Here is a 24,643-nt window from a genome sequence, read left to right as displayed (position 1 = left end):
AAGCCAACTTTACCCTCATCTTTGGTGACCCATTCATGCGAGTTTTACATGGTAGGAAAAGCTGTCATTTTGCAGGTTTGTTGTCCGATGTCTGAATATATATATAGAATCATAGAATAATTATAAACACAGAAGGTAACCATTTGGTACCTTGCGTCCATGCCCGCTATCTTTGGGAGCAACTCAGCTAATTCCACTATCCTACCTACGCCCAGCAGCCATGAATTTTTCGCTCCAGATGGTTATCAGAATCCCATTTGGAAGCCCATGCTTGAATCTGTCTCAGCACACCCTCAGGCAGTGCATTCCAATAAACGGGACATACAATTCCTTAAGACTATCCACAATCAATCAATCAGCTTCAGTAATGTCACTATTGTGTTAAACAATCCTGCAAAGAAATACAATGGCACATCAAGGCCACAAAATTAACACAGCGATGATTTTTATGTCCTAGGGTTTAGACTCTAAGAATTTGAAGTTTCATTTGTGCTGTCTGACATAAGGAAATAGTTGTAAGAGTATAATCAATTACTCCCATATAGATATTATTTTCTGTGTATTCTTTGACCATGCAAGGACATATTGTTTGTTCATGGATACTCAGTCACGGAATTGCAGAATCAAAGTGAGATCAAGGGCACCCATTGCGAGTTACATTTGCTCTTGTGCAGAATTCTATACGTTTTAGATTCCATTAATTTTCATACAAGGCAAAACATGAACTGTTAACAGGCTATGCAGATGATCATATTTAATTGGTTTTACACATGCAAGTTGTAAATAAGCTGTGCCTCTACTTAGAAAAGAAATTGCAAAAGTAAATCATACATGGAAAACCATTACCAAAAATAGTTTATTGCACAATGCTCTCCAGCAATATTATGCACAAATTTAAGTCCCTTAAACATGCTTACAGAACTTCCATACAAGATAGTTTTGCTAAGCAGACCCAGAATATATAGACCAAATCAAAAGTATGAACAGAAAGCAAAAGTCAAATTAAACTGAACAGTGAGTAGTTACTGAACAAACTATTCTACCATCTCAGGACAGCAGCAGTTACTGAGATAGAAACAGTTAATGATGTAGTGCACAAATGGTGACAAATAGTTAAAGCAGCTCGTCAGGTTCATACATTACTTCGGCAAAGCATCAATGTCACTGTTGAAAAAGGAATTTGCTTTACAGCTCACTTAATAGGTGATATAAACATGCTTTCTCCATGACAGAACATCTCACACAAATGGTAGGGGAATTTTTTGCTGAGTATATTCCATAATTTTTCTAAATTGTTCCTTTTCCTAATGCAATAGTAACCCAAGATTCACAGAAATAACTTTTCTTTCTGCTCATTACAGTGAGGATGCCTAGTGCCGGGGAATGAACTACTGTTCCATTGTAGGCACAAAATGTTGGCAACCAGTACTCCCAGGTAACAGGCATCTGCAGTTTAAAGCTTCCTATACTTTGAGCCAAAAATGTTTCTTTGTCCCAACAGAAAAGGGCACCATCTAGGGCCACTATGTAACATTTCCATTCTTCTGAATGTAATTGCCAACTACATGGCATTTGTGAAGTGAGCCCATGCCTACCGTGGGCTGAGCTGAAAACTTTATCCTTCTATTTTGGCCCGATTCAAACAGAGTGCTAGATGTGTTGCGTGTTCCAACCCTCTACCAATGTTGTCAAGAATCGCAAAATTGCAACATTTAGATGAAGTCATATATTAGTGTGTGCACAGAAGCAAAATATAATACACAAAAGAGCATCTTCAGCATTTGTTACTAAGATTAGGTCAAGTCAGTTTATATATTTGGACTTGGCTTAGCTCCACAAACTTGGAGATCAAAAAGGTGCAAAACATGTTTTAACTGTGGTTTCTTCTAAGAGGAAGAACAAGTGCTCTTTAGGTTAAGATGAAAGTGTACAAAACATAATGTCCTCAGTGGAACTGGACTTATTTAGTACCAACATAATGCTGCCCGAGCCTTAAACTAACAAATATATCTCAAACTTCAAGAACTTTCAGAACCGTAAAACAAAACTTACAACTTTTTAAAGTTAAAATGTAATTTTAATAAATTAGAATCAATATTTTTCTTATCTTTTTAAGCCCTTCCTGTATTTATTCCCCTTCTCCATTAATCAAGGGCAGGAATCCCCAGATAGAGAGTGGTGAATTTTTCCAAGTCAGTCCATGCTATTCAATGGCCCAAGGTTTGACTTTGTGAAGATAAAGTTACCTCCCACCTCCTGTTCTTTTTTTCCTTCTCTTTGCATGGACCCAGTAGCCTAACAGAAATCACATGTGGAAGATGGATTCAAGCAGCTACAGGTGATATTCAAATCCATAACCAGTAGTGTGAAGGAATGTAAATAAAGCACAAGGAGGTTTGGAAAACATTCCTACTCGTCAGTAATATTGAGGACTTTTATATTCCTGGCGGTGCAGAAATTGTTCCCTACTGACAGGTCCTATTCACATGGTTAGTATTTGCAGTATCGTCGAGGTCAGTTTCTGTGCTATTGCTGGACAGCTCTGCTGCTGCTGGGGTGGCGCCATCAGCAGTAAGTTCCATCAACTGTCCTTCCATTTGTGTCCATGACGACATAGATTGGTGCACAGTTACTGTGTGCTCCTCCATCTGTCGCTGTAAACTGTCCATCTCTTGCCTTTGGAGAATAGAGAGAGAGGATTTTTTTTTAAAGAAGTATAATTAGATCTCCTATATCATTGCTCACAGATAATCCAAGATCTGTATGGCCCTGCAGTAATGCACTAACTGTCACAAAACAACATTTACTGAAAGCTAAAGCAAAATACTTCAAAAGCTGAGAATCTGAAATAAAAACCGAAAATACTCAGCAAATCAGGCAGCATCTGTGGAGAGAGACAGAGTTAACATTTTCGGTTAATGACTCTGGTCACTGACCTTTAATGTCAACTCTGTTTCTCTCCACAAATGCTGCCTGACCTGTTGAGCAAAAGTAAACACGGAGATACAAGACCTTTATACGTATTTGTAACATGCACCATTGCTTCAAGAAACTTAAGATGTGAGGACATAACCTGAGTTTGTCTCCATAAAACAGTCATCCTCGAGTTATTTTGCCCAATTTTGCTTACAATGCAAGTATTTTCCCTCCTTCAACCAGACTGACGTAAGACTTAGATGATCAGACAGATTTCTTTCTTCCCCTAGACTTCTCACAGTGGTTAGCACTGCTGCCTCACAACTCCAGGGACCTGGGTTCAATTCGCGGCTTGGGTCACTGTCTGTGTGGAGTTTGCACGCTCTCCCCATTTCTGCATGGGTTTCTTCCGGGTGCTCTGGTTTCCTCCCACAGTCCAAAGATGTGCGGGTTAAGTTAAGCTTATGAGGGGGGATCATATTGAAACTTACAGGATACTGCAATGCCTGGATAGAGTGGACGTGGAGGAAAAACTAGAACCAGAGGGCACAACCTCAGGCTAAAAGGACGATCCTTTAAAACAGAGATGAGGATTAATTTCTTCAGCCAGAAAGTGATGAATCTGTGGAACTTTTTGCCGCAGAAGACTGTGGAGGCAGGTCATTGAGTGTCTTTAAAACAGAGATAGATAGGTTCTTGATTAATAAGGGGATCAGGGATTATGGGGAAAAGGCAGGGGAACGAGGATGAGAAAAATATCAGCCATGATTAAATGGCAGAGCAGACTCGATGGGCCGAGTGGCCTAATTCTGCTCCTATGTCTTATGGGTTTGCAGTTCTTGCTCAAGTTGTCAACGATGGAACACTGCAGCAAGCTGCTTTTCCCTCCTGTTGAGTCTCCAACATGCAGCATCTTAAAGAGATGGTCATTCACCATGGTTCAAACATAGCTAACTGATCATCTGATAAATACTGGCAAGGGTCCAAAAAAAAAAGCCATTCACTCTAATCCAATTATGCGCAAGAAATGCTATCTGTGATTCAGAATTTTAATTAACATTAACCTGGATAAAATGTGGTAAAAATAAATCTCTTTTGTCCAACCATTCTCCGGATTTGTAACATCAAATTAATTTTGTAGGTAAGCTTAATGATTTTAGTATGAATCATTTAATGTGTTCTTAGGTCGTCATCTTCAACAGGATCAGAAATCCAAGTCTGATGACACTAATGAAAAAACAAGTTAAGCAATGGGATCAATACAAGTTGCAACTTTTGGATGCTTTCGTGTGGGATCTCTCTTGATTTGTGCTTTGTCTCAAAAGCAAACCCTCAACCCTTCTGTTCTTGAAAACTATCATCCCATCTCCAAGCTCCTTTTCCATTCCAAAATCCTTGACTGTGCTGCCGTCTAGGCCCACCTTTCCTACAATTCCTGCTCAATCAGGTTTTCATCTTTATCACAGCACTAAAACAGCCCTAATCAAAGTCATAAATAACATTCTTTAGGACTGTAGTGCACTATTCCTCCTCATACCTTTTGGGCTCTTTACAATCTTTGACACTACTGACTGCACAAATCTCTACCATCCATCTTTGCGGTGAGACAGCCCTTGCTTAAACCCACCCATATCTATTCAAACAGAGGCAGAGTATCTCCTGTAATGGCCGCTGCTCCCATCCTGGATCTTTCCTTTTCCCCTTTCTCATCTACAAGTTGCAGCCTATTTTAAGCTTCTTTTAAGTACAGATTTTTCTTTAAACAGATAAATTAAGCATTCTTCATCTAAGATTCTCATGCAACATTGGCCCAAAATATGATACAGGTGCAGTTATCACCACTTACTGCTATGAAGGAGTAAATTGGACAGCAACTTCCGGTGTCTGCACACACTCAGTTAACCATGAAAATCAGAAGTTATTGTATTGCCAGAACGTCTCTAGCACTGAAAACCTATTTCACAAGCATGGAGTATCATTTCACCAAATCACATTGTTGGAGATTTTAAATCCTTTTCTGTGTCTTATTTCTCTTGACCCCAACATTTTCTCGCTTTTTACTTTGATTGCTGTCCATGATTTTACATGGAGTTAAGTATTCTAATTTACATCCCTTTCAAAGTTGGTTTAAAGATCATTTAAAAAGCTGGTAGGCAGGCTCAAACAGAGCCCAAGATGCCAGCAAGACGTTGAGAGACCCAACCTTTCATTTTTTTTTGGCAGTGTTTAAAAACATGTGGGAAAATCCAATTGCACGGCTGGTGGGCTACTCTCCGCATTCCCTGCCCGAGATACACAGCAAAGTCCGGCCGCACGGCTGGAGGGCTACTCTCCGCTTTCCCTGCCTGAGATGACACTTGCCAAAAAAAAAGGTAAAATCCCTTTGTTTTTGCTGACTAATAATTTGTGCACAGAGTTGCAAAAATAATCTTGTAATTAACCAAAGCTTTTGGAAAATTAGTATAGCCAGCCAGCTTCTAATGCATAAATCTCATGTAACTGGTGTCAACAAAATAACTAAAGCTGCCAGCTGCAAATACTGTTTTTCTTGAAATTAATATATAAATATATATTAATCTATAAACTCTTTTATCCTAATTTTGAGGCTATGGAAACTGGTGACAGTGATAAAACCTTGACAAGTGCCAAACAATGTCAAACTATGACCACACATGTTTATCAAAGAAGAGAATGGAGCCAACTTTGAGTCTAAATGACCTGACGAAGGGTCAGACTCGAAACATTGGCTCTGTTCTCTCTCCACAGATGCTATCAGAGCTGCTGAGATTTTCCAGCATTTTTCTGTTTTTGTTTCAGATTCCAGCATCCGCAGTATTTTGTGTTTATCAAAAGGTTTATCCCTATTTTTATTCATTCTCAGAATGTGAGCATCGCTAGCAAGGTTAGCATTATTGCCCCTTGCCCTCAGTGACCAGCTGATTTGAGGCATCCTAATGGTTTGCTGGACCACTCCAGAGGGCATTTAAGAATCAACCACTTTGCTGCAGGTCTTTAGTCACGTGTAGGCCAAGCAGAATAAGAACAGCTGCTTTCCTTCTCTAAAGGGCATTAATGAACCATTTGGGCTTTTACAACATCCAGTGGTCTGATTGTCACCATTGGTGATGCTAGTTTTTTAAATTCCAGATTTATTTAATTAACTGAATTCCAATTTCTCAGAAATAGTATTCTAATTGTTTCTATCTATGGTAGTTTTGAAAAGCTTCGAGACTATTTACCAGATTGTTCAATGATAAAATCAGAAATAGATTAATGCAAGAAACATCAAACGTTAATCGAAGTATGTGAAAACTTAACAAAAAACAAATCCCAAAGCAGATCCACCTTTTTTACAATGAACTTACCTCAACTGCTTTAAACAACTGTGGAGGTTGTTAAGAGGCTCTTTACTCACAGCCATCGGTGGCCTGAGTAATTCCTCAAGGAGGGAAGCAGGTACAGGGCAATCAGGGATCTTTACTGGGGTCACAGGATTTGATGAAACAGCATCACCTTTCAACTCTATTCGCTGTTCAAAAACAGAAGTTTATTAAATTATAATTCAATTTAAAACATAGAAACCAACAATTCTATTATGTAGTATTCATATTTATGTTCCATATGAGCCTCTTTCCACTGTATTTCACTTAACCCCCGGGACATATTCTTCTATTTCTTTCCCCCTCACAGATTATATACATCATGTTGTATATGTTGATAGTTAAAAGTAAACTAAAACTTGACTCAGCGGTCAATCATTTTTACACATACATTAAGCTGTAACTAAATGATCCAGTTCAGAAAAATGCTGCAGAATTCTCCAGGAAGGTTTGCGCATCATTCACACTGACAGGATTAAAATTAAATTACTGCAATCGTATCTGTGTAGGTATCTGGAGAAAGAAAATATCACATTAGATGTTCTATTGGAACCAAGTTATGTAACCAGATGACAAAAGGATTAGGTCCAAGAGTGATTTGTACTAGTCTGCAGGCTAATACTGTTGCTGCAGTGAGTAGTTACAATCTGATACGCACTGCCTGCAAGGAGGATGGAGGCCAATTCTATTGTGACTTTCAAAAGAGAACTGGATAATTATCTGATGGGAAAAGAATTGCAGGGCTGAAGAGCGGAACTGGCTACATTGATCTTGCAGAGAGCAAGCATAGACTCAATGAGCCAAATGGCCTCCTTCAGTGCTGTAACCATTCTACAGAATATCAAACACATTGGGACAAAGCAACAGGAAACATCAGACATGGCATACTCATGTTCAATACTTTATGTTCCTGTTCTTAAAACTAATTTCAAGCACTGCAGGAATCAATGCAAATGGCAAATGATGCTGCGTCAATTCTGAGTTTTAAATCATAGAATCCCTACAGCACAGGAGGAGGCCATTCGGCCCATCGAGACTGCTCCGGTCACAATCCCATCCAGGCCCTATTCCCACGACCCCAGTATTTACCTTGCTAATCCCCCTGACAATAAGAGGCAATTTGGCTTGGCCAATCCACCTAACCCACACATCTTTGTAGTGCGGGAAGAAACTGGAGCACCAGAAGGAAACCCACGCAGACATGGGGAGAATATGCAAACTCCACACAGACAGTGACGCGAGGCCAGAATTGAACCCAGGTCCCTGGTGCTGTGAGGCAACAGTGCTAACCACTGTGCCACTATGCCCATCTGAGATCGATATTTTGATGTTAACCAAAGGTTGATGGCAGGCATGTGACGCTAGGTCACAGGTCAGCCATAATCTAATTGAATGGCATGGAACAGGCTCGAGGGGCAAAATGGTTTCCACCTGTTCCAATGATCAGCTGAGTTGGGCTAGGTCACAGCAGTGTACACATTTAGCTTTTCGACATCTGGTCAGGTGCAAATATTTCAGGGCAGAAACAACACTCCTGTGGAAACTACTTTGCTCTGCCCCGGAGTTACCCATTCACCTTGCGTGTTTTTGTCTGTTTGAGGTCCATCTTCAGCTGGTGGTTTTGCTGCAGTAATGTCTTCATGGTATTTCTTAGCTCTGACACTTTAGTTTGGAGCATGAACTTGTCCTTACGGGTTACTGTCAGCTCCTCTTGCAGCTCCTCCAGATTAGCCTTGATACCCTGCAAAATATAGTGCAAGAATCAGCTACATTGTAAACTATTTTCAATTTAACTAAGTTAGTAATAAACACTAGCTACCAAAAATAGTGAAAATGTTTAAATCCCATGGAAAAACTTTTAATTATATTAGCACAATAATTATCTGTTTAACAAAGATAATGCTAACAGAAAATAAAGGCATAATGTTGTTCCAATTCTGAGGGTTGCTTTAGTTGAGGACCACGTCCTTTAGAAACATGATTGAAACTATCCAAAAATACCCTGAGGACATTTCCTTTCAGAAACCAAAATGCTTATAAAAATGAAAAGATATATTCATCTCCCCACACATTGCAAACGAAAAAGGACAGGTTGATGCACTAGTGACATTCTGGAATGAGTTACCCAAGAACAAGCACAAAACAGCCCAGGCCAGACTCCAAATTCCTCCTCTCCTCTCTAATTTTCCATGAAAGGTACCCTTTGTTTCCTGGCTGAGTTCTGGAACTCGAAGTTCAGGTATGACTACTGAAGTTCTCCATCAGTGACATTTTATATCTTTCCACAGCATGTTAACTAACATGGTGCCAGGGCATGTACAGAGGACCCATTATACCTACATTGTTTTCAGTACTGTAGCAATAAATAACACTTGTACTTAGCGAGTTACCTGAAATGTATAACCCAATAATTGTGACTTTTCTGTTAAAAGTTTAACATTTTTCAGGTTGAATTTTTGTCTATTTTGTTTACATTCTGAACTTTTGAGTTGCTGATAATGACAGGGATTGTCAGAGGATACAACAGGATATAAATAGATTGGAGACTTGGGCACAGAAATGGCAGACGGAGTTTAATCCAGACAAATGCGAAGTGATGCATTTTGGAGGATCAAATTTAGGTGTGAATTATACTGTAAATAGCAGAATCCTTAGGGACATTAACATACAGAGGGATCTGGGCGTGCAGTTCCACAATTCCCTAAAAGTGGCAAAACAGATGGCCAAGGTGATTAAGAAAGCATATGGCATGCTTGTCTTCGTCGGTTGGGGCATTGAGTTCAAGAGTTGGAAAATCACGTTGCAGCTATATAAAACCTTGGTTAGGCCACATTTGAAGTATTGTGTACAGTTCTGGTCACCACACTACCAGAAGGGTGTGAAAGCTTTGAAGAGAGTGCAAAGAAGGTTCACCAGGATGTTGCCTGGTCTCGAGGAGATGTTGCCTGCTATGAGGAGAGATTGAATAAACTAGGATTGTTTTCACTGGCAAGATGGAGGCTGAGGGGAGACCTGATAGAGGTCTACAAAATTATGAGAGGTATAGACAGGGTGGATAGTCGGAGGCTTTTTCCCAGGGTGCAAGTGTCAATTACAAGGGGGCACAGGTTCAAGGTGAGGGGGTTGAGGGTGGGAAGGGGAGGGGGGGGGGGGGGGAAGAGTTTAAGGGAGATGTGTGGGGCAAGTTTTTCACGCAGAGAATAGTGGGTGTCTGGGACGTGCTGCCAGAGGAGGTGGTGGAAGCAGGCACATTAGCAACATTTAAGAGACATCTGTATGGGTACATGAATAGGGAGGGAATAGAGGGATATGGACCAAGTAAGGGCAGAAGGTTTTTAAAAAAATTTAGTTAGGACATCTTGATCAGCACAGACTTGGAGGGCCGAATGGCCTATTCCTGTGCTGTACTTTTCTTTATTCTTTCCCATGTCACAGGAATTTTAAACAGTGATGGGAAGATTGCAAAATTGCCAAGAATCTGAACTAATTCAGCAGGACACATTTTGAAATAGCTAGCATGTAACAAAAGTGTGCAAAGTTTAGATATTTGGACACAGAGACAACTAAATAGGACTCTTCCTGCTAACATCTCCCACCTGTAGAGCTTCTTGTAATCCTTCCAACTCCTTCTGGCTTCGCTGTTCAGTCAGTGACAGCTGCTGCCTTAAGGCTTGTAGATCTCTTTCCTTCTGTTCAACTTCCCATTTCAAGTCCTCCACCTGAAGAGAAAGACTTTTTACTTTGCCATAATCACAATTGTCAGTCTGTGCAGAAGACATCTCCCTAACTAATTCTCATTGCTGGCAACCAATTCCACCCTTTAATCAATCTAATATAAATTGTGGTCACTCAAGAAATGTGTACTCATGACCCACAGTAAAGCTATGAGATATTTTTGCGTTGTAATGGTAAGACACAGATGAGGGTACTATCAAGTTCCATGTGGGGGTTTGGGGATGGAGGAAATCCATTTGAAACAATTGACAGGGTCTTGTTATAAATTCTTGCATAAAGAACAGCACCTCTAACAATGCAGCATGATCTCAGCCTTGTGTTGTAGTGTCACCTGGACTATTTGTTGGAATGTGACTTGAAGCTACGACCACACTCAGGAGACTGGCTGGAATACTGATGAAAGTGGAACTGAGTCATGAAAGGGTAAATACAGCGAGTGAAGCATAAAACCATTTTCACCCATCGGGGTTTCAAACACCGTGTAATTCAGGTCAAGGCCCATGTTGAAACAGATTGATTCTAGGTACCGCTTTATATAACATAGATGTAGCCACAAGGCAAGTTGTACCTCCTGGTTTATAGTAGCTGGTTTGTTAAGCTGCTCATCCAGCTGTTTCTGCAATAGTTTAAGCTGAGAATGAGCTGCAGCCAATTCCTCCTGGAACTGTGCTACTTCCTGAGAGTGTTTCTTATCCTGGGCTCTGCAACACAACACAGTGGGAGCAAAGTTAGATCAACCCAACCATAATACAACAGGAATTCCAGCGACCATTAAAAAAAAAAATCACATGACTGAAAAGGTAATCATCTAGCTGAAGCTATACGATGGAACAAAAGACTGTGCGGTTTGAGATATGAGCTGGATTTTCAAAGAAATGGTATCACATTTTGAACAACTGTAGAAGTAAAACTGTTGTGATTTCTTTGGCCATTGAGACTGGCCATTTCTCATCATTCAGCTGGTTACACTCATATTCTATAACTAATATTTGTGATGGTAGAAGGCAGAAAACTGCTTGCTAGCTTAGGAAATTCTAGAAAATATTTACATTAAAATTTTCCAACTACTTTTTCCATTCCTTCCAAGTAGTTGAACCAAATAGATCAAAAGATCCCAGAATTGATTCTGTAGCAACAAGCTATTCTGTTCAGATTCCCATCTGAGCAAACAGCCCCAAATACATTTATCCACTTAAATCCCACACCCCTTTGTCCTTTTCCCTAGAATAGATAACTAGTGACACTCACATCATAGGCCAATATGAATTTCTATGATTCTATCAAATGTATCAAATCCAATCAATGAACAAGTCCATTTGACATCACTCCAACCACAGATTTCAGATCGAATGCTGCCCAGGATATGGGGCAGGCGTTTCCCAAACTCTAAAATTTAAATTAATCTAGCAATGCTGGATAACTCTAACACCTCCAGGATTCATGAGGTGACATTGTGTTGGAGAGGCTATGGTGTGCGGAAACTCTACCAACACAAAGCAGGTTGATGGGGCTTTAACGCTTGAGAGTTTCAATATTCCTACCACACAGCCATAGAATTATAAAATTATAGGATCCCTACAGCGGAGGAGGAGGCCATTTGGCCCATTGAGTCTACGCTGACTCTCCAACAGAGCATCCCACCAGACCCTATCCCTGTAACCCCAAATATTTACCCCACTAATCCCCCTAACCTACACATCTTGGGACATTAAGGGGCAATTTAGCATGGCCAATCCACACAAACAGTCACCCAAGGCCGGAATCAAACCTGGGTCCCGAGTGCTGTGATGTCGCAGTGCTAACCACTGTACCATCATACCGCCCATTGTTCAGCTCAATGATTAGATGTCAGATGTGTAAAACAGTTACTGCCACACAGTTATCTTACTGGAGTTTATCAGCTTCTGCCTGCAGAGCTTCTACAAGCTGTTCTTTGGCGTACAACTCTTTCTTCACCTCACTGAGTTCAAGGGCAGCTGCTCTGTAGTGACGACGATTGTGCCCAGCCTCAGCCTTGTTTGCTGAAACCTAGAAATAATTTAAATGAAAATTTTTAAAAACCTATCATAAAAAGCAATGCCAAAATAGTGCTTTACTTTAATTTCAATGATTGAGATGGAAACGTTGCAATATCTCAGCGATTCTATTCTCCACATTCCCCTTTTATCCTGAAAGTGTCTCTTGTTTATGTACTGTTTAACAAATGCAGTCAAGCCTTCAGCATCCCACATCCAAATGATTATTCTTAGACAGCCGTTGAAGTATAAAGGACAACAGAGCAGAGCACGCTGTTGTCTTCATCCATGATCCACATGTGTATTGCCAGCAGGAATCACTAGACAGCAGCAGGAGCAGGAACCCTGGCTGATAGCCAAATCCTAGCTCACTGTATGCTGAATGCAGCATTTCAAATGCTGACCAGGCTGAGACCCACTTCCTCAGCAGAGAGTATGTTTGATTCAACCCTACACGGAGCTGTGCTTTAACCATTCTTGGTTAAGCGATGTAGATTAAAAAACCCAGTTTGCTATATTTAGCGATAGTTCTCAATACAATTTACAGACTAATGTTGACATACGTAACAAGACAGGCAATTTTGAACAACGTACTAGCTCATTCAATACAAGTAGTTTAATGGAACTGCTTGAATTTTTCTAAACCTTTGCACATTGTTGCCTTCCTTCAGTTTAAATCTGGAATCCCAGAGAATTAGATATTCCCAGGCTCCAAACCTTTACTTCTGGAGTGAAAGTATTAAAACATTAACAAGGCAAACTGATGCAATGATTATTGACTGCTATCATTAAAGGTTTCCTTGGAATGGATGTGTAAAGCCCCCATTTACCTGCTGTTTCAGTTCACTAACATTTCCTTTCTCCTTTTCCAGTGCAATCTGCAAAGCTTGTACCAATTGCTTCATCTGTTGGTCCTCCTCTTCCTTTCGTTTCAGGACTGCTTGCACCTATCCAAACAAAGTCACTCCATGAAATCTTGCTCCCATTGGCTGTTACTATGAGAGACTGTATTCCATCATTTTTTTCTATTTTGAAGTAAAATAGGAATTAGGAGCAGAAGTCGGCAAATTCAGCCCTTGGAACCCACTCCGCCATTCAATCAGATCATGGCTGATCTATCCTTGGTCTCTCCGTGGTCTCAAATCTACCTCCCCGGTCTCAAATCTACCTCCCCACCTATTCCCTATATCCCCTTATCCCTTTTTTATTAGAAATATAGAAACATATCTAAGTAGAGCATGAATGCTAATGAAATACAGAGTTAATCACAAAATTGGGGGAAGGGAAAAGGGACTGAATCGTTTGTCGCACTGATTTGTCAAGATCACCACTGATTTTCGACAAGACAGACTTTGGGTTGGCTGCATTGGTAGACTACAGGACAGGTTTGCTGTTGCTTTATTTAGCCCTTGGAGCAGCACCAAGATCTCAACATGACATCAACAAACTGCTGGAGCCACTGAGCATCTGTGATTCTTGATTTGACACAACATGAACAAAAATTGACCAGGTTGCATCTATAATGTGACCACCTGGGTCTTCCGGATCATGAGTGGCTTTGGAACTGGTTGTCTGCCAGCCAGAACAATTCTGCACTATAGGCCCCACTTCCAAAAATATAGTAGATGGAGGAAAACACACCGAATGTTGAGAGGCCCGTTTAAAAATAACTAGTTAAAGTGTCATTTAGGGGGCGGGCACCGTTACCTCTAACTTCTATTTGCTGTATGCATGTCAGTCTGTTGCAATGCACAGTCCCATTAAGATTAACATGAATCCACTAATGCACACGTCTTTAAGGGGATATTGCTTGTGCGTAGTCTGTTTGCTCCTTGTACAACACATTCTCTATTGCTATGCAGTCGTGCACCGATGCAGCTTAGAGGAGCATTGGTAGAGAGAGAGTGGGGAAGGTTAGCAAACAGAAGTGTTTAAAGTAAAATTTGAAACTATTTTTGTTCCATGAGATTAAGATTAGAATAATAAAGCTTTGTTAAAGAGTGTTTCAATATTAACAGGTCAGGAGCTGATTTTCTTTTTTTTATAAAAAATGCTCGTGGTGTCTGGAAATCCTTAAATCTGCAGCACTCTTGAGATTCAACAGCAGAAATGATGCCCGACTAAAAACAAAAATCCTCTACTTTGAGCCCACACCTGAAGATTAAGTTGTACAAGATCCGCTTCTCTCTTTGACAAGGCAGTCTCCAAGATACTGGTATGTTCTTTCAATGCAGCATGGGACTGACTTAGACCAACAAGTTTCCCTCGTTCATGTTCTAATTCGAGAGTCAGCTTTTTATTGGCTTCTTCCAAGCGTCTTATCTTTTTCCGATAACCTCTTGACTCTTGAAGCTAAGTGAGAGAGAACTGAAGCCATCATGGTGAACAGATAACGTTTACAAAATAAACTAATGATCATTCACACTCGTTGTAATTAACCCCACAAGATACATGGAAGGACTTTGGTCACAAAATTTAAATTGGGGCTCAGTACTCAAAGGGACAATATGAGTTGAAGAGATTCAATTGTGTATTTTACAATTTTTAAACACACTATATTAGTGACTGGAAAACAGCCTCAGATGCAATCCTTCTAATTCAGGTCACCTCACAAACACCTGTATGAAAAACATCTATACCTTCAATTAGAATTATACCTTCCAACATTACAAGGGAAGTGCAGAAAAGAGGAGGAAAAGAGGTCAACAGAGAGAAGCAATGGAAATGATTGGAGGCATTTACAGGTGAATGCAATGGACAGCATCTATTGTTGATGAGCAGCAGGTTTGATTTGCTCCTGACTTTTAACTTTGTATTTTCCTCTCCTGAGGATGGTAGATTTATGCTGCGGTAATTTCACGGGAATGAGCAGATAGTCCATCATCCGAGACACTAATTTTGATCTGTGAATCCAAGGCTGAGAGGCAGTTCACCACCACAGCCAAGGAGGATCCTGCCTTTATCTGAAATCTGTACACAAGCACCTTCCAGTTCAAAATTGAATGAGCCTTGCCTTAATGGCCCTGCTGGTACTTCACTGAGATTTAACTAAAAGACAGTGAACAAAACCTAGCAGCTAGCTGACTGATTTGTGTAGTGTAGACAACTAACAATGAACCTCTGTGGGTCATTGTACAAGACTGTGTATTTTAAATTCTGATGGGGATACAAGTATTCAGTCAATACAAGGCTGGAGGACTAGAATTTTACACATTCCCAAATACATAACTTTAAATAAAGGTTAAATAAAAAAGGTTTTTTATGATAAACTGATTTGTTTCATTGCAGTTTATTTTATAAGAAACAGCTGACTGACTGCAATCAACAATTATAAAAAGGACAAAGTAGGGACTCACTTTGAAACTGCGTTCAGAAAGCTCCAAGTATTCCAACTGTAGTAGTAATTTTACAGCTAAGCAACTTTCCAACAAAGACACAATACACCATGGCACGGCGGCAGTGACCTGGGTTCAATCCTGGCCTTGGGTCACTGTCTGTGTGGAGTTCGCACATTCTCCCCGTGTCTGCATGGGTTTCCTCCGGTTTCCTCCCACAGTCCAAAGATGTGTAGGTTAGATTGATTGGCCATGCTAAATTGACCTTAGTGTCAGGGGATTAGCAAGGTAAATATGTGGGGTTGCGGGAACAGGGTCTGGGTGGGATTGTGGTCGGTGCAGACTTGATGGGCCGAATGGCCTCCTTCTGCACAATAGGGATTCTACGTGTTTGAGAGAGAAATGTTTTATTTAGGGCGCGTGTGGGACAAATTCAATTTCAAATGTATTTTCACAATGCAGTGTTAACTTGATGATTAAAATAATGATGGCTCCGGATAATAATGCATCTTAAAATCTATTTTCCGACAGTGTAACTTCAAAAGTTCATGTTAGCTGTAAAGTACTTTCCGATGTCCTGAGGCCATGAAAAGTGCTACATAAATTTAAAATTAAGTTTTAAATCTTTTCTGTACAATTTTGGAGAACCCATCATCCCAAAAGGAGGAGGAAAGGTAAAAGCATTTTATAAGTGAAGAATGTGTTTTGCCAGTATAAAGATTCACAATACATTGCGCTCAGTCACCCTGGAGCAAGATAAATTCAAGGGAAATTGCTGGGATTGCTCAAAGTGAAGTAAAAGTGCACCGGAATGAAAAATCAGGATAGATTTGACTGATAACAGTGTTCATGTGCAGAGCTTAGTTTGGTTTAGTTTTTACCTCATCCTCCAGATCCAAAACCTTCTCTCTGTAATCCTCAAGCTCCTGGCTGGTAAGCGAGATGATTGCTTGCAGCTCCTTCTCAAGTGTGGCTTTGCTGTGGTTAACTGCCTGCAGTTCCAGTTGCAAAGCATGAATCCGTTCCTATTAACATATAAAGGGTTAGCAAGATCATTTTCCAGTCCAGCTCCAAGTAACATTGCCAATCTGCCCAGTAATGCCAAAAGCCCACACTCCCTTATTTCTGCCAAAAATGAACCCAACTGCTGCAATCCTTGTGCACAACAACCTCAGCAAATATTGTATCTTGGCACCACACTGATCAATCCGAGTAAAATCCAATACAAGCTGTTTCCAGAGACCTTTTGAAGAACAAATAGCACTTTTTTTTGTTGAACAGAAGAACTTGTGAAAAGAAACACCATCCAGCAAATGTCTCCCTGTATTACACACCATCACCTCCTAAGAGGATGGGACATACCATTACACATAGAGGGGATGGGAAACCTTTGCTCATATTATTCGAGAGTTTCCCACAAAGTGGGCCAACTCTACCAGAACGATCAGGCCTCCAATTTTTACCTCTCTTCAGGGGAAATACCTGGCTTCATGTTGCGTCTTATCTGTACAGTTGAGCTGAGAGCAGCTGCTTAACAGTGGAGAACTATGGATGAAAACATGCTGCCCATCAGTCTGTGGTTATGTATAAGCTGCTCCATTCTTTGTTACATATTTCAACTAAACAAAGACAGGTACACAGGCAAAAAAAAGCTGCAAGTGCTGAAAATATGATCATGCAGAAACTGCTGGAAATACTCGGCAGATCTGGTAGCATCTTTTGAGAGAGAAACAGAGTTAATGGCCGGAATTCTCTGGCCATTCATGCCGGCGGGATTCTCTGGTCCCGCTGGCAGTGCACCCCAGCCCACGGATTTCCCGCCAGCATGGGGTGACGTCAATGGGAATTCCCATTGACAGCGTCAAGACCAGAGAATCCCGCTGCTAGCAAACAACATGCCACCTCCCACCAGCAGGAAACTCGTGGCTGGGGGGCTGGAGAATTTCACCCAATGTTTAAGGTTGACAATCATCAGTTCTGATAAAGATCATCAACCGGAAATGTTAACATTTTTTAAAAATTCATTTACACAATGTGGGTGTCGCTGACTAGGCCAACATTTATTGCTCATCAGAAGGTGATGGTGAGCTTCCTCCTTGAATCACAGCAGTCCCTGATGTGTGGGTACACCGAAAGTCTTGTTCAGAAGAGAATTCCAGGATTTTGATCCAGCAACAGTGAGGGAACAGCGATACACTTCCACGTCGGGATGATGAGTGACTTGGAGGGGAACCTCCAGGTGATAATGTTCCTGGTATCTGCAGCCCTTGTCTTTCTAGATGGTAGCAATCATGGATTTCAAAGGTGCTGCCTAAGGAACCTTGGTGAGTTCCTGCAGTACATCTTGTAGATGGTAGAAATGGCTGTCATTGTGCGTCGGTGGTGGAGGAATAGCAATCAAGTGGGCTGCTTTGTCCTGGATGGATTGAGCTTATTGAATGCTGTTGGAACTACACTCATGATGTGGAGATGTGGAGATGCCGGCGTTGGACTGGGGTAAACACAGTAACGACGAAGGAGGAGCGCTCCAAAAGCTAATGGTATTTGCTACCAAATAAACCTGTTGGACTTTAACCTGGTGTTGTTAAAACTGTTACTGGAACTACACTCATCCAAGCAAGTGGAGAGTATTCCATCACACTCCTGATTCGCGCCTTGTAGATAGGGGACAGGCTTTGGGCAGTCAGGAGGTAGAAATCATAGAATCCTTACAGTGCAGAAGGGGGCCATTTAGCCCATTGAGTCTACACCACTCCCTGACACATGCCCTCTCCCCCGCCCTATCCCATTTACCCATGGCTATCCCATCTAACCTACACATCTTGGGACACTAAGGGGCAATTTACCACAGCCAATCCATCTAACCTGCACATCTTTGGACTGTGGGAGGAAACCAGAGCACCCAGAGGAAACCCACGCAGACACGGGGAGAACGTCCAATCTCCACACAGTCAGTCATCCAAGGCCGGAATCAAACCCAGGTCCCTGGTACTGAGAGGTAGCAGTGCTAACCACTGTGCCACACCACCGAGTTGCTCGCCGCAGAATTCCCAGCCTCTGGCCCATTCTTTTAGCCACAACTAAGAGTTTAGAAATAGCAACGTACTTGCAGAACTTTATCACTTCCACCCTCTGTGATCTGATCTTTCAGCTTGCTGAGCTCTGCCTCAGCAGACTCCTTTGCTCCAAGGGCTTCCTGCAATCGACGGCTCAAGATACCAACAGCACTTTCATAAGCTTTATGTTTGGCTTTCATTTCTTTCTGCGCACTGCTGAGATCAGTACCAAGCTTCTTCATTCGGGTCTTCTGCTCAGAGATCCCTCTGAAAAAAAAATCAAGATGATGCAGGTTTAATACAATCAGGAAAATGAAGCCCATTTAGAACCTAATGATTCTTTAGATATTGTGTCAAAAATCATTAGGAAAGGAATGGGAGAAGGTGAAGCTATCAACAGGTCTTTGAAATATCAACGCCTAACTGACGCCATAACAAATTCAGTAGTAACATTCAAAAAAGAATGGGATAAAGATTTACAAAGCTATATGGAAAGAGAAGGGAATTGAGAATAACACCAAAATGAGTCGGTACCATGCAATGGACCAAATGGCCTCCTACTCTGTTGTATTATTAGACACAATAGTTAAGAAAGACCATCTACTTTCTCAGAAGACTAAGCAAACCAACCTCTCATCCATTGACTCTGTCTACACTTCCTGCTGCCTCGGCAAAGCAGCCAGCATAATCAAGGACCCCACACACCCTGGACATTCTCTTCCACCTTCTTCCATCGGGAAAAAGATACAAAAGTCTGAGGTCACGTACCAACCGATTCAAGAACAGCTTCTTCCCTGCTGCCATCAGACTTTTGAATGGACCTACCTTGCATTAAGTTGATCTTTCTCTACACCCTCGCTATGAATGTAACACAATATTCTGCATTATCTCCTTTCCTTCTCTATTAACGGTATGCTTTATCTGTGTAGCGCACAAAAATACTTTTTACTGTACACTAATACATGTGACAATAATAAATCAAATCATTCTCTAATGCTATGCTCTGTGAGGTTACAATTTTGTGCAATATTTCAGACAGATCCCACTACATACATCTGATGCCAATAGCTAAAATGTTGGGTGGAATAATATTTTCTCAAGTTAGAACGATATCCCATTCTACAATAAAAATTCACCCTGTGGTTATTTTATAAACTTCACGAACCTTAGTATTTTTGAAGCTATGACTATTCTGGTCTGTGAATTATTACAAAACTTGCAGCAAAAGGTCCAATGAAAGATTTGCTTATTTTCCAGTTGATTTGTGGAAAATTTCTCAGGTGGTTTAAAAGTAGAAAGTGTTAATCATTAGTACTTGTCACTGCTGCCTACACTTCATTGCAGAAATATCTATGCAATGAAGTACATCCCTTAATTAGCAGGAACAGAATCAATCAAGTTTAATGAAAAGTTTTCCTCACTTTTTAGCTTCTTCTTGCATCTGCTCCACGTGCTTCTTCAGTTCTTCATTCTCATGAGAGAGTGACACTAGCTGGTTTCTGTCAAACTGCACCGACTATTAGAAAGTAGAATAGGACAGATTTAATGGTTTGTTGACAGAACAAATTAAACTAAACAATGCCAACTCACTGACTAGGGGAAGGATGTGATTGCACTAGAGCCGGTGCAGAGGAGATTCACCAGAAGGTTGCCTGGGCTGGATCATTTCAGCTATAAAGAGAGGCTGGTTAGGCTGGGATTGTTTTTCTCAGAGCAGAGAATGTTGAGGGGTACTTGATCAAGGTGTATAAAATTATTAGAGACATAGACAGGAAGGAATATTTCCCCTTAGTAGAAGGGTCAATAACCAGGGGGCATACATTTAAGGTAAGGGGCAGGAGATGTAGAGGGGATTTAAGGAAAAGCCTTTTCACCCAAAGGGTGGTGGGGAATCTAGAACTCACTGCCTGAAAGGATGGTGGAGGTAGGAACCCTCACAACATTTAAGAAGCATTTAGATGAGCAGTTGAAACACCATAGCATATAAGGGTACGGACCAAGTGCTGGAAAATAAGGTTAAGTGCTTGATGGCCAGCGCAGACACAGTGGGCCGAAGGGCCTCTTTTTGTGCTGTAAAACTCTTCTGACTCAGAGTTGGGAGATTGATCGTGTACCTGAAGCTCTGTGCTCAATTCATCACGTTCTTCCTGTGCCAACTGCAGCTGGGCTTCCAGATCAGTCATTTGCTGGTGAACTCGAGAAATGTCTTTCTGTATCTGCACATGCTCATTCTGTGCTGATTTTTTGTTAGTCTGCAGTACAACCACATCTTGTTTCAGGTCTTTCACCTCCGACTCCAGCTTTTTCTTTGCTAACTTCAATTCATTTATTAGTTGATCCTTTGAGTTTGCATCACGTCGATATGCCTCCACCATCACCTGAAAGATAATGCCATTAACAGCACAATCAGCTTGAGAACAATCAGTACTCTATTCCACTATTACCAGTCCTCTGATTACCATCATTAGTTCAATATATGTAAATATATAAACACTACAAACTTCAAGTGACTGGGCTACGAGCTACAAATTTCAGGAACATATACCTTCTGTTGAACAAGCTGTTCCTTCAGCTTCTGGGTTTGTTTCTTAAAGTTGGTATTCTCCTGTTGCATATTTTCTACCTATAAAAAGACAAATAAATTGTAATGTAAACTGATATCACATAAAAATACTGATGTTCAACAGAAATGCAAACTTCACAGTAATTACTGCATGATGTGTTTTGCAACAATCCTCAAAAAGATATTTCTTTATGGTTATCCAAAAACATCAGTGGCATAGTGGACAGCGAAGAAGGTTACGTAGGATTGCAACGGGATCTTGATCAAATTGGGCCAGTGGGCTGATAAATGGCAGATGGAGTTTAATTTAGATAAATGTAAGTGATGCATTTTGGTAGATTGAACCAGGGCAGGACTTACTCAGTTACTGGTAGGGTGTTGGAGAGAGTTACAGGACAAAGAGATCTAGGGGTACGGGTTCATAGCTCCTTGAAAGTGGAGTCACAGGTGGACAGAGTGGTGAAGAAGGCATTCAGCATGCTTGGTTTCATTGGTCAGAACATTGAAGACAGGAGTTGGGACGTCTTGTTGAAGTTGTACAAGACATTGGTACGGCCACACTTGAAACACTGTGTGCAGTTCTGGTCACCCTATTATAGAAAGGATATTATTAAACTAGAAAGAATGCAGAAAAGATCTACTAGGATGCTACCAGGACTTGATGGTTTGAGTTATAAGGAGAGGCTGGATAGACTGGGACTTTTTTCTCTGGAGCATAGAAGGCTGAGAGGGTGATCTTATAGAGGTCTATAAAATAATGAGGGGCACAGATCTAGATAGTCAACATCTTTTCCCAAAGATAGGGGAATCTAAAACTAGAGGGCATAGGATTAAGGTGAGAGGGGAGAGATACAACAGGGTCCAAGAGAGGCAATTTTTTCACACAGAGGGTGGTGAGTGTCTGGAACAAGCTGCCAGAGGTAGTAGTAGAGGCGGGTACAATTTTGTCTTTTAAAAAGCGTTTAGTTACATGGGTAAGATGGGTATAGAGGGATATAGGCCAAATGCAGGCAATTGGGACTAGCTTAGTGATTTAAAAAAAGGGCGGCATGGACCAGTTGGGCTGAAGGGCCTGTTTCCATACTGTAAACCTCTATGACTGACAGTTCCTGCATAAATGTCTTCCTCATTTTAAGTGCTCTCATGACTGATCTCCAATGCTGCTTTTTACTGTCTTTAACCTGTCCATGGAGCATGCGTCACGTACACTAGAATTCATCCAAAAACAGATTACTGGCTTGATAAAATTATTTTCCTTAAAACTTATGTACTCAAGTTGAGGGGTGTTATTGTTGGGAAATTAAACTCATCACATCTCAGGCACCCAAGTTTGGTGATGCCCAAGAGCAGACAAGTTAAACTCTCATACCTGGTCCCATGACTGCATCAGTATGATCTATGATTTCTTATGGCACGCTTACAATTCCTCCACCAGTCACCCGGAGGCTCCTGATACCAATCAGTGCTAAACTGATGGCTATTATGCTCTGCAGGTAGACACCTCCAAAGGACTGGATTAAGCCCACCATGATTAATGTCACATCGGAGCCAATAAGCAATAGTCACAGGAAACTGTCAATACAACAGCCTGGACTGTATCTAAAGTTAAAAGTTCCAGAGTAGAAAGACCAGTGTGCCAACCCACTTCCCTCTCGCTAGTAAGAATTAACATAAAGTTATTTAATATTTCTATCATTTCACTATTGTGGTGATTTTATCCTGACTGCCCTTTTTGGGCCCAACCCACTTTTTAAAAAACTTCTTTGTTTTGATAATTTATTATAATTCCTCTTTGCCTCCCTACTTGTTTTAAAGTCTCTCTTCTACTGTCCATGTGCCTCTTCCCTCGCCCTTAATTTTTCCCTCATTTCTTTCCCTCATGTCTATGATGCCGGATTACATCTAGTTCATTCCTGTTTCTTAGCAGAATTCTTTTTCTCCTGGGCACCATTTTAAATGTTTCCCGTTGCTGTTCTATATCATTGTTTCCCAATATAGTTGTTGATTTTATTTTCTCAAGTTCTATTTTCAGCTTCGAAGTAGCCTATGATTGAAAGAATGATCTTACTGTGCATCATAGAACATAGAACATTACAGCGCAGTACAGGCCCTTCGGCCCTCGATGATGCGCCGACCAGTGGAACCAATCTAAATATCAGACAGAGATACACTCTTATGGGTCACTTCATGCAACATATTGAATATTCCTTTTAAATTTCAAAAAAAAAGGTAATGATATTTTCTTTATTTTTTCAAGCACTGTATTGCGGTGAAGTTAAATTCCAATTACCAGCCCAGTCTTAACAGCAACTTCCTGCCGCAGCTGTTCTAGAATATCAGAAACCATCTCCGTGTCCTCCTCAAGCTTCTTAGTTCCCTCCTCCAGTACGATCCTATCTGTCTTTCCAGCTTGCAATGCTACTTCCAGCACAATCTTCTCATTCTGTAAGAACTGGATTGCTTCATCTTTGGCATTTGCTTCAGTTTGGATCTCTGTTAGACAGGCCTCCAGCTCCTCGTAACGCGCCTGCAGTTCATTCAAGGATTGGTCCTTGGTGTGTAAAGACTCTTGGGAGGCCGTCAGCTGCTTCAGCAGCTCTAACTGTTCCTGCTCCAAAGCTTCTAACTGGAGCTCTCGCTGATGTAAGGTTAAGCTAACCTGAAGAGGAGACACATTTTAAATACATCTATCAGCTAGAATCATAAATACAGTCAACATTACAGTTAAGCCATTTCAGAAGATAACATAGACAAACAAGGGAACACAACTTTACATTTAAGAAAAAAGATGAGAACAGTGTTCAGAGCCATCAGCATGTAGGTTGTATTGCCTCTACAGTGCTCCCTGGCAAAATCCTTAGAATCTTAAAGAGTTGGATAATGTAATGGAGGAATTGTTGGTTAAGTTCCCTTATACATGTTGAGAGCAGAGCAGACCTAGTGACCATGACATGACATTTCCAGTCTTGATCACAGAAAGCTGCCACAAGTTAACAGCAGTAACATTCCTGCCCAAACTCCGCTGCAAACCCGAGTGCACAGTCCCAGGGCTGACACAGAATTGAAGAAGTACTGCATTGTTTGAGGTGTTGCCTTTCAGTGGAGACATTTGAAACTTAGGCTTTGTCTGCCTGTTCAAACAGCTTATGGGATGCAAAAGACTGCATGGCATCACTCAGAGAGAGGCAAGAAATTCTTCTGGTATCTTGTCCCAACATTCCTCCCTCAACCAAAATCACAAGTTACCGAATTGTCCATTTGTGTATTGTCGAACCGTGCTGTGAGCAAATACCGACATTTCCACAACAGTAACACAAAAAGGAACACAAACTTGGGGTGGAACATTTTGTAATGTTCAAAGGACGCAGTTACAAAGTTGCTAAATAAATTAAAGTTGCTCACTCTTTTTTCCTCTTTGTACAACAGATACCCTCAACTCCTTTTCTCTCATCTCACACTACATAGAAAGTAAAGAGTTATAGAGGGGCAGGCAGAAAAGGCCATTAGAGCAGGCTTGAAGGGCCAAAAGGCCTACTCCTACTCTTTTATGTATGTCATCAGCTGGCAACACCACTCTAACATAACAACAGGGTGGCACAGTGGTTAGCACTGCTGCCCCTCAGCGCTAGTGTCCCAGGTTCAA

The 24,643-nt window shown here is 41.1% G+C and overlaps 1 protein-coding gene across 4 annotated transcripts in view; it reads right to left on the bottom strand.

Moving 5' to 3' along the window:
- Positions 1-821: 821 nt before the first annotated feature.
- The window catches only part of golga3 (golgin A3), a 64,487-nt gene continuing 40,665 nt past the window's right edge, over positions 822-24,643 (bottom strand). For all 4 annotated transcript variants that reach the window (XM_078227172.1, XM_078227175.1, XM_078227173.1 and 1 more), the window contains 14 exons: positions 23,291-23,659; positions 20,983-21,060; positions 20,552-20,815; positions 19,859-19,953; positions 18,488-18,704; positions 16,263-16,406; positions 14,201-14,398; positions 12,877-12,993; positions 11,920-12,059; positions 10,600-10,732; positions 9,893-10,015; positions 7,873-8,037; positions 6,282-6,445; positions 822-2,676 (listed from right to left, as the gene is read on the bottom strand). In XM_078227172.1, coding sequence (XP_078083298.1) covers positions 2,466-2,676; positions 6,282-6,445; positions 7,873-8,037; positions 9,893-10,015; positions 10,600-10,732; positions 11,920-12,059; positions 12,877-12,993; positions 14,201-14,398; positions 16,263-16,406; positions 18,488-18,704; positions 19,859-19,953; positions 20,552-20,815; positions 20,983-21,060; positions 23,291-23,659 — 2,418 coding nt within the window. In that variant the 3' untranslated portion in view covers positions 822-2,465. The remainder of the gene's footprint in view (positions 2,677-6,281; positions 6,446-7,872; positions 8,038-9,892; positions 10,016-10,599; positions 10,733-11,919; positions 12,060-12,876; positions 12,994-14,200; positions 14,399-16,262; positions 16,407-18,487; positions 18,705-19,858; positions 19,954-20,551; positions 20,816-20,982; positions 21,061-23,290; positions 23,660-24,643) is intronic.

Source organism: Mustelus asterias, chromosome 13 (assembly GCF_964213995.1).
Source record: "Mustelus asterias chromosome 13, sMusAst1.hap1.1, whole genome shotgun sequence".
Taxonomy (NCBI): Eukaryota; Metazoa; Chordata; class Chondrichthyes; order Carcharhiniformes; family Triakidae; genus Mustelus; species Mustelus asterias.
Note: the sequence above shows the minus strand (reverse complement) of the source record. Positions and strands in the feature narration are given on the sequence as shown.